This window comes from Dendrobates tinctorius, unplaced genomic scaffold, assembly GCF_039654945.1.
Source record: "Dendrobates tinctorius isolate UK_male_01 unplaced genomic scaffold, ASM3965494v1 ptg000326l, whole genome shotgun sequence".
NCBI classification, from domain to species: Eukaryota; Metazoa; Chordata; class Amphibia; order Anura; family Dendrobatidae; genus Dendrobates; species Dendrobates tinctorius.
Window position 1 is genome coordinate 5,527,252 of NW_027361993.1, and position 18,708 is coordinate 5,545,959.

The window sequence follows — 18,708 nt, forward strand, 5'->3', positions numbered from 1 at the left end:
ATCTCAGATTGGTTTCTTGAACATGACAATGAGTTTACTGTACTCAAATGGCCTCCTCAGTCACCAGATCTCAATCCAATAGAGCATCTTTGGGATGTGGTGGAACGGGAGATTCGCATCAGGGATGTGCAGCCGACAAATCTGCGCCAACTGTGTGATGCCATCATGTCAATATGGTCCAAAATCTCTGAGGAATGCTTCCAGCACCTTGTTGAATCTCTGCCACGAAGAATTGAGGCAGTTCTGAAGGCAAAAGGGGGTCCAACCCCTTACTAGCATGGTGTACCTAATAAAGTGGCCAGTGAGTGTATATACACACACACACACACACACAGTAAATCTTGCTAAGAGATTCCTTTTAAAAGCTGACTAGCATGAAAATAAGGAAATAATGAGTATTATACTAAATGTAACTACTATGTTTTCATCAATTCAAATTGTTCTTTCTATGCAAGGAAAGCGATTCAAAAAAATAAATCTCAAACTTCCATGATAAAATATGAATAACTAACTAGAATCATAAAAAAGTTAAAAATAAATAAATAAAAACTAAAATGAAAACTAGGAAAATACAAAAACAAATAATATCATACATTAAAGGGAAGGCTGGATGAACCTCTGGCTTTTTCTTCCATCAATATTCAATAACTCATTGTGATAAATGGATTTTCTGCTCTCATAGCCACTCATGGATCATGATGGACAGTAGAGAGAAAGAAGAAGGTGGTTCATAGTGAAACATTTTATGCACATGCTCAGGAAAGGGGGTATAGCACAAAGCTTTGCATTTTTTGCAAATGTTTTAACACCCTAAGGAGGTGCGACCATTGCCAGCGTAGTGCATTAGTCTTATTTGCCCTGGTAGGAGGCTTGTGCTTGATTTGGGTAGTGTCCCTGTTCTTCTAGTCTCCATTCTTAATCCTAAATATATCATAAAGAAGACACTTGTCTTGATCTTCTACCTGGGGCTGCACTCCATTGCTCTGCAGCGTTTCTTGATGATTTCTCTTTATCTTGGCATCTGTACAAGAAGCTCTTAGTGTTTATCAGTTTCAATTTCATGTTCTGGTTTAATGATTATTTTTCTCCATGTGATGAGACGGCAGAAAGCGGAATGATGAAAACAAGCGGTAGGTAAACAGGTACCAGGCAGAGAACGTGTCTCCTTTATACCATTGCAAGCAATCTTGGCTTGTGCAATAATATACAGAGACCATGAGTATATAGGAGGTGCAAATATTTCACATTTTATGCATTAGAAAAACAGATGTAAAATTACACATCGCCCAACATCTGACATTCTCCTATAAGCAAAGGAATGAATAATTCCAGGTGAGTCAGCCATTGCACCTTCATAGTTTATTTTAAGGGTTCTTGTAGGGAAAGTGGTTGAATATTACCAGTGCTCAATTTAAAAAGAAATACACAACCCTTTGCACTTTTTATGGGTATTCACAACCTAAAATACAAAAAAAGTGCCCACTACATTTACATCCTCGACTTTTCTTCTTCCATTAAAGGAGTGATCTACACAATTGTAAGTGTAGAATGTGGCAAGCAGGGACCAGCCCTGTTCCTGGAAGTGATGTCCGTTTCAGGTGCAGGGTTTTTCTTTGTTTTCATTGCTTGCTGTGTTCTTGCCTTACAATACGCACTGACAGTGCGCTCTCTTGCTAGCTCGTCACTTTCCATTAGACCCAGCGAGGGAGCGCACTGTCACTTTATACTGAAAGGAATATTGCACAGTGACAAGGGAGCTCATACTGAGCATACGTCGGAAATGACAACAGACACATGCTCAGTAGAGAATGGACTAGCCCAGTCCCTGAACTGGGTGTCACTGATGACGCTTTGTTTCAGTGTGGAGACAGAGGCTGCGGCAGTGATCATTTAGGTATCCCAACATGCACAAGATGGAAAAAGGTAAAAAAAAATAAAAAAAGAAGTTAGAGTGTGAATGGAATATTATTTTTAATTAAAGTACTGTATATTAGAAAAGCAATTACTATAATAATTACGTAGACATTTGGGATTAAACTCAGTATTAGTTGTGGACCACCCCTCTAATCATTTAATGTATTCTGTTTAGCTGTAAGATTGTTTTCTCAAAGTATTAAAGTCCAATGAGATAAGCAGGGATCTTCTTTACCTATAAAAAGACCAATGTATTGATGCAAATCCCCTCAATATAATCTTCCTGTAATATTCTTATGTATTATATAACTATAATCATAGGTATGTGCTGTGTACATGAATTATACCCGGTACTTACCTCCGCTCATAGCCAACACACCACATCTGTCCCGCACATCCTTGTTTCCAAACTTTTACCATACGACTGTAGGCCTCAACTACAGGCTGTTTGTGAGTCACTATGGACAATTCTCGTTCTGCACACACATTTGGCCTGAAAAAATAAAAATAAAAAAATTAGAAAAACTTGGATCTCACTTGAATTCTGATTGGTATTATTTTTGTTCTATTTTAAAAAATATTTATCTTCATTTATTATCAAATTATTTGTATGTATTATTGTTTAAAATGTTTTTGTTTCTTTTATTTTACATTTTGTAAAAATCCACACTAACTTATTTCATTATTATTTTTTACTCACTTAGTGCCATTAATTCCATAGAGCCTTACAGACATCATTGACACTGTCCCCATTGGGGCTCACAATCTAAATTCCCTATCGCTTTGAGGTGTGGGAGGAAACTGGATAACACCCACATAAACACGGAGAGAAAATACAAACTCCTTGAAGATGTTGTACCTGGGTGGATTTGAACCCAGGACCCCAGTGCTGCAATGGTAACCACTAACGGTGAGCGAATTTGCTCGGGTCCCTGCTTACTCGGCAAGCTATAGCTGTTACCAAATAAGCTGTAGAGGGAACCTGACTTCCTGGATCGTGCCAGCTGCTCAGCTGTTCGGCTCCGCGACTGCATATGTTGCGGCTGAGTGACAGTCACAACACAAGCATGTAGAGCCCAACAAACTGACCAGCCGGTGCGATCCAGGAAGCCAGGTTCCCTCTGCAGCTTATTTGGTAAACGCTATGGCTTGCCGAATAAGCAGAGACCAGAGCAAATTCGCTCAACTCTAGTAAACACTGAGCCACTGTGCTGCCCTAAACTACTAAAATTAAGTAGTTTTCATACTGGAAGACACACAAAAGACAATTTTTTTTTCTCCAACTACATTTTTTATTCTTGCTGTTTAGACTGGGTCATGGTCAACAGAGTCGCCTCATTATAATTAAAAGTGTACTAAAATACTTGTAACAGGGTCTACCAAGCTGGGGTACCTCTTTCAGTACCACCCCGTGTTTTCGGAGGTCTGCTCTGCGTTGGCTGGAGTCTGAATGAATGACGCTGGCTGGAATTCCTTGGTTACATGGGCGCATATAAAAGATGACTGCTTCTCCATGTATTTCCAGTCTGACAACACTTTACTCACAGGACACAGAATATATCACACAGATACAGTGGGCCGGCCAATAGAAAAGCGGCAGGCCAGACATATATTACAAAAGCCGCAGGTGGCCGGAGCCTGCAGATGTTTACTGTGGGAATTACAAAGGTGGGGGGAGGGCGGACAAAAGGAGAATATCGTGTCCCCTCTGCCCAGGGGCGCAGCCTGTGAACTGATGCATTAGGGACATGCATCTCACATGGAACCTATTATACATACATATAACTGCACAACATATTCTGGGTGCTGAGTGGTTCCGTAACACGTAACTTTACCTATTGTGAATGGTGGATTCTGTTTTATCTACTGTATATAGAGGTGTTACCATCATTGGTTTTGGGTGCATTTACATTGCTGTATGCGGATTTTGTTGGTCTCTTATTGAGATTAGTACCTTTTTTAGGGTCACTCCTAATATGATATAAAATGGTTGTTGCCCACTAATATATTTTCTACATAAAACCTTTTTTCCCTTCCTTCATCTCATTCCTTTCATTTTTATCCAGGGTGAGTTAGGGGAGATAGGGACAGACGACGTCCGAGTGGGGGCGCCAAACAATCGATTTCTTCTAGGGTGCCAACCTCCACGGCTAGGAAGGTGTGTAGATAGGTTATTGTAGTCCTTGGTTAGGGCTTTTTGTCTTTGTGGATTACACGGGAATAGGTGTTTTTATATTTAAATTATCAATAAAAGTTTTTAAGGGAATATATGTACACAAATAATATGGATTTATTCCTTTGTTTATTTAAAGAGTTTGCATCTCACATGGAACCTATTATACATACATATAACTGCACAACATATTCTGGGTGCTGAGTGGTTCTGTAACACATATCAATACTATACTTCTAAAAGCCTAAACAAGGCAGCAGAACAATACTATACACCAATAACATTCTGTAATTACCTTCCTTGTCACTGATTCCTCCTTCGTTACCCAGAGTATCTTATCCTATAGATACTTTTCTGTCCATTAACCCCAATTCATTACTGCTGCAGCAAATAAGCCCAGCCATATTTTCTACACAAACAATACAGAAAAGATGTTTTGGGTTCCAATATGGCCACCAGAAAAGAAGAGTTTTAAAAAATGTAAGGGATTGTTAACCCTCCCCCTCCCACTAGGTAAAATCTTCAGTAAAGCCCCCGTCTCACATAGCAAGATCGCTGAAGCATCACCGATTTTGTGACGCAACAGCGACCTCGCCAGCGATCTCGCTACATGTGACACATAGCGGCGACCGCCCCCCCCCGCTGGATATCGCTGATTGTGCTCAAATGTCCTGGGCCATTTTTTCATCGTCAGCGTCCTGCTGACCAGCATGCATCGCTGTGTTTGACCCAGACGAGAGACCTCGTTGGCGGCGCAAAACTCAGGGACGCAGGCTGGAATCGTTCAGAAAAGCTGCTGTGTGACAAGGTACCAACGACCGCCGAGGATCGTTGGATCGTTGCTGCGTCGCTGAAGAGATCTGCCTGTTTGGCAGCTTATTAACGACCATTTAGCGACGCACCAGCGATCTTTACCAGGTCGCATCGTTGTCGGGATCGCTGGGGCGTCGCTAAGTGAATCGGGACCCTAAGTGCTGCAGCTTGCTAAATCCTAATAGTTTGCATTGTACACAAAGTTAGCATTGGGCTATGCTTACATCTAATTAATTCTATAAATATTACATATTAGATACATTTTATTTAAGATGTAGCATCTGAGTGGGAAATTAATAGGGACTAGAACCGATAACAGCATTTGATAAATTATACCACTTGGCCAAATATAACTGAGTGCAGACAGTTTTATCATTCTGTATCGTTGTTTCCTGCAGCAATCACTCGGCAGAGCTAAAGTCAGATATAGAAATTACAAGGGAAGGACACATAAAATAGAAAGATTTATTTCATCCAGGGTGGCAACCAGGAAACAGGAACACTCACTGACATCAGCATTTAAAAGGGATTTTCCAGTTTGCGTGAATAAAGATTATTATAAACTGAAAACTTCTGAAACTTTGTTACACACTCTGTCTTGACCATTCCCCTGGTGGTAGGTCTATACATTGCACTTTTGCAGCAGATTTTTGCAGCGGTTTTGCTGTATTTTTTGTTTTTCAAATGGATAAACTGCTGCTGTGGCTCAAGGTATCAGAAAGACTTTTTGCCATTATGTTGGCTCTGAAAATGCAGTTGGCTTTCCCCCTCCACATATACATAGGTAGAGTAATTTGCCGCACACTCTTAGATGTGAGATGGAAAACTACTTTATTTAGTGCAAAGCAAACAAGCAAAAACGTCAATGGTGCTGGTAGGTGAGCGACATAGACTTGGCTCTACTCCATATGGGTCTTTATATGTAGTACTATTTCCCTCATGGAATCTAACATGAGTGTTTTTTCTAGCCTGTGGTCCTAACACCTGTATATCTGAACAGCTATCCTAGTGGTAACTAACTATCATGACCTCATTCCTGAACCCATATGCACTCCATCTGCATGTATCTTTGTGATCTCAGTGACTCATTGTTCCATTTTGTCACTGTTCATATATATTTCTAGTGTGTATGGCTCTTGTGATTATTTGTCATCTTGCAGACTTTTGCCTTGCAGGGTTCAGAGGTTCAGATCAAATATAATATATGGTTTTTGTATCCTTGGTAGGGCATTTTATACTGTTAACCACTATTCGGTATGCTGTTTTTATGATCATTTGGCTGACACTTGCACAATCTTTTTTGGAGTATTGCTATAGGTTGCAGGCTGTATTATGAGCCTAGGGTTGTTATAGCTATGTCACATGGATGACTTTTAAATGTTTTTAAATGTGTGTGTTGGTGCATTCATGTCCAATAAAATTTGCTTCTAAACGCTATCTCCTGGTTTGTGGTGATCCCCCTTTTATGGCCTATCTTTTTCTTTGTTTTTGTTATAAGATGTTTCTCGTGTACACCACCGTCTTAGTCAAATCCTCCATGGGTACCTCAAAAAGATGAAAAACATAACAAAAAAAGATTCTTCAAGCATATATCACCCAGAGATCCACTTATGCCTTCATTATGGTCTAAGAAAAATAACTCCAAAATGCTAAATCTTTAAAGGGGCTTTCCATGCTTGGGCTTCAAGTGTGCAGCCACTGTAAATCCTCACAGCGTGCGCACTGCACATTATTAGAGTGCGCCGGATTGCCTACAAGCAGCTTTTTACCGACCAGACGTGTGCAGTCTCACTCAATATAAGTGAATTGAACGCCTAGTTGGAATGAGGCCAGAAGTATGCAAATAGTATACTCGCTGTCACATGACAGGAGAATCCTGACAGTGTGTACTGTGCACTCCATGAGGATTCACAAGTCTGCAGTCACATAGAGTGACTGCAGACTTGAAGCCCAAGCCTGAACTTAACTAAATGTGACTGCTCCCTTTGCACCTTCCATAATTACTGTACATACGAGAAGAAGTACATTTAGCTTTTTCTGCATTCCCTACACGCCAATAACTTCTACCGGAGTGTAGAGGACAAGGTACTAGCATTTTTAGGAAAGGTACCAAAAGGTGAAATCAACATATTATAAAAGCAAAATATGAGAAATCCCTTTGAATTTTTTATGACAATTTATGTTGGAAGAAACAGTAAGTCCTCTACCGCAGTAAGGGCAGCAGGTGGCGCTACAGAGCACAGTGTGATTTGTAGACTAGTCTAGCGCACAGTTTTTTTTGCGTGATGCATTATTATTACTCTGCTTTTATACACTTCATGAATGTAAAATGTAATTTTGCTGATATTTTAAACCAAACTCAACGTCCCAGGGTGATTTCTGCGCAAAGACTTAATTGATTGCTTTTCTTACTCTATGTGTAGATCGTAAAACTACAGCAATTACATCAAGCAATGGAAATATTACTGCCTGCTCGCCATTATTTATTTTCTAAAGCAGGAATTTATTGCAAATAGTTGAGATAATTCTTCCATTCTTTGGAAAATTGCCACAGGATCATTAATGCCTCCTACACTGTATCTACCAGGATTAAGATCTCACCCAACGCTGATGGGAAAATAAATTGTCCGCAGCATCCTCCTTTACAGCACAGGGGTGAAATGCCACTGATAAGTAAAAGCTCGAAAATTCATAAATCAGCGGAGCTCCTACTAAAGAAAGAAGGCAGCAGCTCGGTGTACAACCGCTCAGGCCTGAGCTCTGCCGCTTTATTCTACTTCTATTCGTTTATTTTTCAAGACAACTTAATAAAAATATTAAAAAAAATTAAATAATAATTTTATTGCTATAGTGCCGCCATATTTTGCAGCACCTTACAAACATAGAGTAAAACGCTGTCCACCTTTGGACCTTTTTTATTCAAAAGGGTCCCCAAAAGAGAAGTTGTCCTGCTACTACTAATATAATGTCCGCGAAGACTCAATTGAATGTGAAAGGAAAAAAAGGCAAAAATTTGGAGATGACCGACTAATAGCGAAAAGTGCAAACGCGCAACACAGCACAGAGTATTTCAGGAGACACCAATACAGCTCTTGTAGGAAGCCTGTCCGATCATGTGATAAGGGGATTTAATATCACATATAACAAGTGATTATTTCCATAGTTACTCTATGAACACCCCACATCCGACCCTCCCCACTTTACTTTTACACAATGCATTATTTACTTTTTAAGATAAAACTTTCTTTTTATCGCTACAAACAAATGGAAAAAAACGTAATAACCAGAAATCAGGAGCCGCCAAGCGAGTCATTTCATATTTGTAAAAAAACATCTAGTTATGTGAAGTTGCTTCCGAGTTAATGTCATATTCCACGACTTTAGAAGTTCCGCTCAGCATCTTTTGAAGATTTTTTTTTCCCCCAGGAAGGCACAAATTACATGCGCTGTTCTCAAATTCAATTTATTATTTTAATGGTATCCCATGAAGAGAGGCTAATGTAACGACTGACGGGGTCTTCTAGGGGTACAAGCAATTACAGCCCACGGCTCACAGAACAGTTTTATATTTAAAATTAAAGACATTCGTTTTTATTGGACTTTTCCCAGCTGGATAAGTCACAAACATTTTTAAAAAAAAAAACCTCTAAAAACCATTATGTGAACTTTAAAGGCACATTCCAAGAAGAGCTGATACACTGTGTTATGCCTAGCACAGGTCCCGCGGGGGTGGGCACTGCACAGATTATTCATGCTCTGCCTCCTCAGGCTCCTCCTCCTTTCACTGAACATTACAATACCACTATTTTACTCATAAATACTCCATTAGCATATTTTTACATGTGAAGGAAAGAGCCCAAAAAGGAACCCAAGTGTCAGAAGGTTTGTCTGACCCCACAAATTAGCTAGATAAGTCATATACCAGCTGCAAAAACTCAGATGAGGCAAAGGATGGGATAAAACAGGTCAACCACGGATACAAAATTGTGGTAAACATTCACAAAGCAAGAAAATAAAGTAAGTGACCCCTTAAAATGTAATAACTTGTATATCCCCTGTAGGCTTACAGCTGAGCAGGTACTGGATGGAGAGTATGAGTCAACGAGGTGCCGATGTGAAACCTGGAGAGAAGGCTCCAGCATAATAGGTGCTGAGAGGGTTATTAATGGGTCCAGAATTTTGGATCCGGGTTTTAGCAATGACTGGTAGAGCTGGGCATGACTGGTCATTCCCATCCTCCAATCCAGGAGGTGCAGCTGAGATAAAAGATAACTGAGCTGCTCCACAAGTGTCTGTGAGATGTGAACGAAGGTGGAAAGACCTTTGGTGTTGTTTTATCTCTGCCAGAGACTTAGTTGGACATTAATCAGCACGGGTGAGCCCATGCTATCCTATGGACTGTTTGTTTGTGCTTACCTTTATACTGCGGGAAAGGCCATTTGGTTTCCTTTATGCTGACAGTTCATGAAGTCTAATAAACTTTACTGTTTGCACTAAGAAGCTTTATGCCTGTGCGGACCTGGCGACTACCAAAGATTGAAATCCCTACACCCCCTTTAAAAGAGGCCTATCACCTGGTAAGACATGTTCAGTTTTTATCAGATGTTTTTCATTTTGCTCCCCTCAGCATTTCACTTTTTGTTTCTTTTAGATCCGCCATATGGTTCCAGAGATATGAGGCTTTTTACTTAGTGCTTTTTGGTCTTTACAAAGGGGTGTGGCTCACAGGGAAATAACGCAGAGGAGCCCAAAGACACTCCCCCCAGAGAACCCACAGCAATATGCCCCATAAAAATAGCCATAGATAAAAATGCCCATTTCTTTAGAACCGTATGGTAGATTTAAAAGAAATTAAAAACTGAATACTCAAGGGAGCAGAGGGAATGAAATGCGAGCAAAAACTGGGCACTTTTTATCTGGTGACATGTACCCTTTAACTTTAATTACCTCCTCCAAACATTTGCTGTAGCTGCATATAGTATATGACCTGTACATTGTTGATGAGGATTTTTGGATTATTCTTCCCTGCAAATGTGTTTAGGTTCATCAATATTTCTGGGATGTCTTGCATGCACAATCATCTCCAGGTCATGTCCCAGCATATCAATAGGATTAAGGTCAAGACCCAAGTCTTCTTTTTCAACCATTGTTAAGTTGATTTACTTGCCTGCTTTGGGTCATTGTCTTATTGCTTCACCTAATGTCTACTCAGCTTAAGTTCATGGACTGCTGTCTTCATATTGTTCTGTAAAAGGTTTTGATCCCTTCACTATACTTTACAGTCAGGATGAGGATCTGGTGTTGGTTTGCAGCGTTTTTCTACCTACCAATACATTTGTGCTAAAAATGTCTAATTTGGTCTCAGCTATCCATAAAACATTTTCCCACCACTATTATGATACCAGAACACCCCGGTGGTCTTGGTCAAAATTGGGACAGTCTACAAGGTTTTCTTATGGACAGCAGTCACTTCCTTCATGGCTTTCTTCCATTACTGTCCAATGTTTTTTTAAAAGTGGATACATGAAAAGAGGTTTCCACAGTTGGTAGGGTCTTGATATAGGTATATTTCCTGTTAGTGTGAGGGACGGACAGGGCTGTAGTCACGCCACCAACATCTGCAACAGTGTGCCCTAGCCTCCCATCACATAAACACGCTGCCCAACACTCAGCATACCTGCAGCTCCTTTCACAGCTCCATCAGGGTCTTCTATATGTTTCTGTAGGACTTCAGGATCCACTTTAGAAATAACGGAATCACAATCCAGTTCAAATTTAAATGGAGCAACTTTACTGAGACTTGTACACAGCATATTTATATTCTTTCCAGCATCATCATCATCATCAAGGTTCACAACATTCAACTCCTCTTCTGTCCCTTTCCTTCTCTCTCTTACACTAAGCCCGCTTCCGGGGCGGACCGTGCCGGACGGTCTCACAGCATCTTCAATGCCCAGCCACACTCCAGTTGGGTGTTCCCTCAGCCATTTCCCCGGCTTTGAGGGCATCAGCCCACGAGATAAGCTGCCACATGTTAAGTGATGTGCCTGTACTGCTTAGTCTTCACCAGCAACTGCAGACCCACTTATACTGTGCTGCCAGTACTGCTGCTATAGATCCCTCTGTAACAATTCTGGCCATGGATACTATATGCTGGGCCTATGGCTTGAGCTGAATTTTGCGTGAAACAGTGTTGCCCAGGGCTAGCAAGTCCTCCTGAGCTAATGGGCACCCTCTCCCTGACTGCCTCCTGTCAAGAAGTCCTTCCTACCTTATCCAACCGTGCCCATCATATATTTAACTATCTACACACTGGTTCCCTTATTCCTACTATAACTATGGTCTCTATGCCCCCATCTAGTGGCTAATCTGAAGTAATACTCCCCTTTAACCTTATACCCTCATCTAGTGGCCGACCCGGGGTAACTCACTTTCCCTAGCAGATATAGACAAATCCAATGCAGTGGCAACAGACAATACTTTATATATGTACACTTAGCAACAAAGACTATGCATATGTGGCGCCTCTGAGGCTCAGTCGCCACAGAGGTACTGCACCTTCTCCTAAGGTGTAGTGCCGCACCAACTAGGTAAGTTGGGAACTCCTTTCTTCACTCCAACACCTGCATCCCACACACAGGATAGTTCAGTAGGTCCACCTAGCAGCTTCAGGCTGGGGGTAGCAGGGCACCCTTCGTGGAACCCTGCTTCGTAACACGAGATGTGTTGGGAGGTGGGTGGAGTTAGTATAAAAGAGGGGGAAAACTTAGATTTGGAGTTCAGTTCACTAGGTGAGTCTGACAGAAGGTCAGTCTGGGGTGAATCCCAGAGAAGTTCAGTACTGAAGTTCAGTTTTGAGTTCAGTTTGAGTTAAGTTTAGAAAGAGAGTGCTGCAGCTGCCTCAGTGATCTGAGCCAGCTGGCATGGGAAAGAGAAGAGAAAGAGAAAGATGTAGACCTGCAACCTAAGCTTCCATAAGAGAGAGAAGGAACAGCGTGGAACGAAGGAGTAAGAGAACAGAGAGGAGTTGTGGGGCGGAAGAGGAACCCTGCCTATAGGTTCTCAGTGCAAGGCCGGGGCCCGGTCCTCGAGGTTGTATGGACACTTATGGTTCTGCAGCAGACACCGGTGGAGTAGTTGGCTGTAAATGCACTACGCCCATCCAAGACTTGGGACACAACAGCAACCGATTTGCGAGCCAGGACTCTGAGAGGAGTCCCCGATAGAGGCTACAGCTGTCTGTCATACAAGTGAGGTTCTAGGAACATCTGACAGGAGGAATTCCAGAGTAACTACGGTACTGGAGTTCTTCACACTAAAAGACGCAATAGAGGAGTCGTTCAGGAAAGGCACATGTTGGTGGAGTGTTGGAGAGAAGAACCCTGACTTGCCCGGGAGGTTGATTGAGTCTCTACCCCGGAGTACACGGCACGAAGGCAGGCACCAGTGGGTTCCACGAACTGTGAGTAAAGCTTTGAAACTGCAAGCCCTGGTGTCCTTCATTCAATCACCGCTAACACCTTCAGCACCGCTACATCTGGGTACCAGCATCTATACCATTCTGCGCCTCTCCTCATCCATTGCACCTACACTGCCCTGGGACTACAGCTCCACCTGTGGGAAGCTATACCATCTTTGCTGCACCACACCATCAGTCCCAGCGGATCTGCATGCAGCGTTGGCTTACCATCTCCCTTGCCAAACACCACGGGTGGCGTCACAAACTATTCAACTAAGCTATAACACTATTGACATCACCGCCATTGATATTGGGCTCCCAGGGCCACGGACCGGGTCACCGCTGCTGTGACACATCCCCCCTGACACCGGCCTGGTACCTAGTACCCCGCTGCCCTGGGTGTGAGGGGCGACCCACATCAATATTAAGATACCGCATATATACATCGGGACGAAACATTAAAGGGGTTAAAGGCAGATATCAACATTACAACCCCTTACACTACGCTTGGGTTCTTTTATACCCCTTTCAGGACTGCCCTTTATGCTCTTGGAGTGATCATAACAGGTCGCCAACCCTGAGGAGTAGCAGACCTAAATTTTCCCCATTTATAGAAAATTAGGCTAAACGTGAATTGATATAAACACAGATCTAAAACAAAGTTTTTGCTTCCTTTCTCAGCTTTGTGTCTCTATAACATGTCTTCTGAAAGTTGTTTGCCTCAAGGCATGGTTCACGCTAACCATTAAGAAGAACAGATATGCAAGTACCCAGGCTTTGTTTGCCTTTATTTAATGAGACCAGTGAATCCCAATAATTTAGAGGTGATAAACATGGAAGATCATTTACTTTTTCTCCCTGTCCAGTAGACGTTGACCCAATGTAGTCAACAAAAGACAAATCTAATAGAACTGGTAGTGTGCTATTTATTTAGCCAGATTAGGATTGTCTATCATTGTGATTTAGATATCAATCCCACCACATTTTTATTAGCAATGAATGCAAAAATCCAGATAATTCCAAAATGACTCACTTTTTCAAGCAAAAGTCCAAGCCACACTCCTGCCAGCCGCTAAGCCCCACAGCTATAGTATTACCTGTCTCTATAGCAGATAGTTTTTTTTTCCTAGTGGATGCAAAAACCTTTCTGATCAACGTTCAAGAGCAACTAGGGAGGATATTTTTGGTATTATCCTTTGTATGCAGAAAATAAGCAGAGGCCACAGGATCCGAGAGTCTATTTTCGCCATACGTTAGATGTGCAGAGCAGTAAACTTTGCTCTGTTTTTTTCTGTTGAGCTTTTGGCAAATAACATTTCTTTTCTGATTTCTTTATTTTTAAGACCTTTAGGGGGAAACAGCAGGGACCATTCTAACCTGCAGGGGTTGCTATTTTCAGAGTCGCTTTTTGCAAAAATCTCCTCCTGTGCCTATCAGTCTCCTGCCAAGAGTGGAGCTGACATGTAGTCGCTAATGCGGAGGAATAGAAGGGGTAAAAGATCACCGTGAAGATGAGAGACCGCAAGAAGCATGCCGAGGTACAATGATTTTCTTCAAATGCCTTTAGCAGCCATTATACATCTCATGCCCATAACTATGATCCCTTGCAAGGAGAGAAAACAAAAAAAAAAAAAACTATTTTACACTCCATGCAACCCTAATTCGCACAGGGAAAAAAGAGCTAGAAAATAAAGACTAAAATGGCAACAGTACAGGAAAAGATTCAAAAATCCCTTTTTTGCTTTTCGTATATTTTTGGAAACCGCATATTCAAAAAGTAATAGGAAATTGCATAATTGTAACCTGATCTATTTGTAAGTTGGAGTGATCTAATAAATGGGGAAAACAGAGAACAGATATTCCGACTACGGTATTTTCCATAAAGTTGTGATCCCAGTGCTTAGACCCAAACTGATCCTGAGACTGAGGCACTTGTGCACACTTGGCCATTTCCATATATTAGACCACATACGAGATGACTCTTCTCGATGACTAGTGAGGATAAAATAAAAGTCCACCTTTACACTGCAAGAGGGTGTGACAAAGGCTGAGAATCCGCAGTGCTGTGCAGCATTTGTGTCCAAGGACTGCCATATACTGTCCAAAATGGACCCTGGGGAACTGACCGGAAGTGGGAGAGTTTCAGGGCGGATAAGTGTGGATGGAGCACTGGGTCAGGTGACCTTGGTGACACATTTGCTTGGTATAAAAGGTCAGCGCGCCAAAATGGGAGCGGATTTGCACGAGTGAACAGGGCCGCTGCTTCCTGCACTGATGTATGGTACATGGGTTGGCCTGGGCTAGTACAACAGACTTTCCGGGGGTCGGTTGAAGGCGACCCAACGAGCCTTGTTAGACTTTGTCAGGAGGACTTGTGGCATAGTGAGAGAAACGAGAGACCCCCGCTAAGGCCTGTGTTGGAGGAAGTAGCAATGCACTGACTCTAGTAGTGCTGGGATCGTTACCCCTGTAAGAAAGCTATAACAATATATAGCAAGAGACTGTCAGAATTGTTAGAGTGAACCTGAGGATTCATTGTATGTCTATATTGTATAATTCACGCTGTAATTACTATGCTTTGTATTATTCACTTTTACTATGATTAACACAATTTCCCACCAACCTAGAGAAATAAACTGTTTAATTGGCTACTTCCGCCTTGTCCCCGTCTGCGCATTTAATCCGGTCACCTGCTTACAACACTGCAGATAGAAATGACAGCATACCATCATTAGGGTCCATTAATGGGGACCCACCTTGATTAAGAATTGGCCAAGCTCCCTGTATTGGATCATACACATGGCCGCTGTTGAATGGATCTATAATAAGGCGTCAATAGAAATCTATAGCCCTATACTTTACATCTATGCCTTCAAATTGTGCCATGTTGTATTGTGGAGGTATTCTTCCCTAAAGGAGGCACAGAACAATGAGCAAACACAGTTTCTACGACTCCATAGGATGGATCCATTTGGACCTTATCTATTCTCCACAAGTTGCAGCAACTTCAAACCTTTTCCAAGCTACTTGGAGACTATATTTTGGAAACTAAAAAAACACACTAATTTGAGTCTACCTACACATTAAAGAGTGGCTGCAATTATCAAACGCCTTGTATTTTACTCTTACAGGACTTCGCCAAGCTGAGAAAAAAGGTGATGTTGAGTGGTGGCTTCCCAAGGGCTCCTTCACACATAAACATGTTTTTTTTTGCGTATGAGAAAAATCATTGGCGTTTCATTAGTTTGTTGAGTTAGTGAGTTTTTAGTCTGAGTGTTATTAGAGTTTGCTCAGTGTCTGTTTTTAGTTTGGTTGGAGTCTCATTAGCTTTTCTTGGATGAAAAAAACAAGAGGTTCCTCAAGCTTCAGTCCGTGAAACGTGTATGGCATCTGAGTGCTGTCCCATTTTTTCAAAGATCCATGGACTTGCATTGGAGAGTTTGATCTGACGCTCCAAGTCTTTATGATTTCGTGTGGACCACAAGGTGCGAGTAAAAAAAAACACTTATGAACAGCCCCTTAAACTATCATAAGTACAACAATTATGAAAAACACAAACAGCAATCGGAATAGAAAAATTGACACCTGGACTAGCGTTACACCATGACCCAGTCTTAGTTTCTTACACCCCTTTCCAAGATATGCAGAAAAGACGCCAGCCACCAGCTACCTTCTTTTATTCTTTTATTAATTAATAAGAGTTAAGCAGCCAAATTTTGACTTATTTTGATCCTGCAGAGCTACTTTTATATTAGTCTGAAAAGTAAAATATCCAATGATCATAGTTTCCCCTCCCCATCACAAGCTCCTCCGTTGGGGGCTTCCATCAATCAGCTCTCCATGGCTCATCTTCTATGACCCTTGGGAGCAATATATCAGGAACATTGTAATAAAGTTAATACAGTCTCGTATACTAATAATATATATAATGTTCTACTACTTGACATTTTATAAATAAATATAAATTTTTGGCTTCAATATTTGAAGACTGACAACGCTCGATGCCTTTTCCATAAATTAATGAGTTTATTCCTAAGCATATATTTAGGAATGTGTCATACTCATTATCTTTTCTTAATAGCTCATCATTAAACTTCAGCTAATGGGTCACCTGGGACCAAAGGAACAGGCAGGTAACACATGAAAGCTACAAGGTCTTCTTTAAAGGCCTTTATTACATGGGTCTTTATGGCAGAAAAGGGGTTTAAATACCACCCTGCGACGGTTATAAAGGGAGTTAATTACAGGAGGCAAATGCCATTAAACAAAATGTGATCTGTAATTTTATTTCTGAATAACTTAAAAAGCAATTAGAAAAATTTTTATCTTAAATATTATCCCCATCTTACGTTGTTAAAAATGCAAGATTTATAAAACGGCGCTCACATCGCTTCTCAGCCATATTCACATTTATACTGAGCGCACAACTTTTACAATGCTGAGTGCATTCAAACGTTTTGTACTTAGATCATACCAGTAACCTGTATTAAAGCGCATTTCCCATGAAAGTGTTAAAGGGTTACTTCAACAGGACAACCCCTTTCCATGTCTCAATACAGCATATGGATATGATAAAAGAAAGCAATTATTGCCCCATACATATAACCAGGCGTGTAACTACAAAATATGCATGAGTTGCAATTGCACCTGCGCCCGTGAGACTATAGGGGGCCCAAAAAGTCCTTTTGCCCCATATGAAAAGAATTACTACCTGTGATAGTTGGGGGCCCTGATGATTTTTCATTGGTGCCCGCAAGCTTCATGTTACGCCACTGCATTTAACAATACTACATTTGCCCTGTTGTTAGTGCAATTTCCCCCAATTATAACAGGTAATCCTCGGAGGATCTCATGCAGGTGCACACAGTGATCAGATGATCCCAGTCTTATCCTTAGAATACATTCCCTTTCATTGAAATCCTAGTCACAATATGGAAGTACAGTGGGGAAAAAAAGTATTTAGTCAGTCAGCAATAGTGCAAGTTCCACCATTTAAAAAGATGAGAGGCGTCTGTAATTTACATCATAGGTAGACCTCAACTATGGGAGACAAACAGAGAAAAAAAAAATCCAGAAAATCACATTGTCTGTTTTTTTTTCATTTTATTTGCATATTATGGTGGAAAATAAGTATTTGGTTAGAAACAAGCAATCAAGATTTCTGGCTCTCACAGACCTGTAACTTCTTCTTTAAGAGTCTCCTCTTTCCTCCACTCATTACCTGTAGTAATGGCACCTGTTTAAACTTGTTATCAGTATAAAAAGACACCTGTGCACACCCTCAAACAGTCTGACTCCAAACTCCACTATGGTGAAGACCAAAGAGCTGTCAAAGGACACCAGAAACAAAATTGTAGCCCTGCACCAGGCTGGGAAGACTGAATCTGCAATAGCCAACCAGCTTGGAGTGAAGAAATCAACTGTGGGAGCAATAATTAGAAAATGGAAGACATACAAGACCATTGATAATCTCCCTCTATCTGGTGCTCCACGCAAAATCCCACCCCGTGGGGTCAGAATGATCACAAGAACGGTGAGCAAAAATCCCAGAACCACGCGGGGGGACCTAGAGAATGAACTTCAGAGAGCTGGGACCAATGTAACAAGGCCTACCATAAGTAACACACTACGCCACCATGGACTCAGATCCTGCAGTGCCAGACGTGTCCCACTGCTTAAGCCTGTACATGTCCGGGCCCGTCTGAAGTTTGCTAGAGAGCATTTGGATGATCCAGAGGAGTTTTGGGAGAATGTCCTATGGTCTGATGAAACCAAACTGGAACTGTTTGGTAGAAACACAACTTGTCGTGTTTGGATGAAAAAGAATACTGAGTTGCATCCATCAAACACCATACCTACTGTAAAGCATGGTGGTGGAAACATCATGCTTTGGGGCTGTTTCTCTGCAAAGGGGCCAGGACGACTGATCTGGGTACATGAAAGAATGAATGGGGCCATGTATCGTGAGATTTTGAGTGCAAACCTCCTTCCATCAGCAAGGGCATTGAAGATGAAACGTGGCTGGGTCTTTCAACATGACAATGATCCAAAGCACACCGCCAGGTCAACGAAGGAGTGGCTTCGTAAGAAGCATTTCAAGGTCCTGGAGTGGCCTAGCCAGTCTCCAGATCTCAACCCTATAGAAAACCTTTGGAGGGAGTTGAAAGTCCGTGTTGCCAAGCGAAAAGCCAAAAACATCACTGCTCTAGAGGAGATCTGCATGGAGGAATGGGCCAACATACCAACAACAGTGTGTGGCAACCTTGTGAAGACTTACAGAAAACGTTTGACCTCTGTCATTGCCAACAAAGGATATATCACAAAGTATTGAGATGAAATTTTGTTTCTG

At 41.6% G+C, this 18,708-nt stretch overlaps 1 protein-coding gene across 1 annotated transcript in view; it reads right to left on the reverse strand.

The window, feature by feature from the left end:
• The window catches only part of MEGF6 (multiple EGF like domains 6), a 557,152-nt gene that overhangs the window by 508,330 nt on the left and 30,114 nt on the right, over window positions 1-18,708 (reverse strand). The window contains exon 2 of the mRNA XM_073561705.1: window positions 2,273-2,407. Coding sequence (XP_073417806.1) covers window positions 2,273-2,407 — 135 coding nt within the window. The remainder of the gene's footprint in view (window positions 1-2,272; window positions 2,408-18,708) is intronic.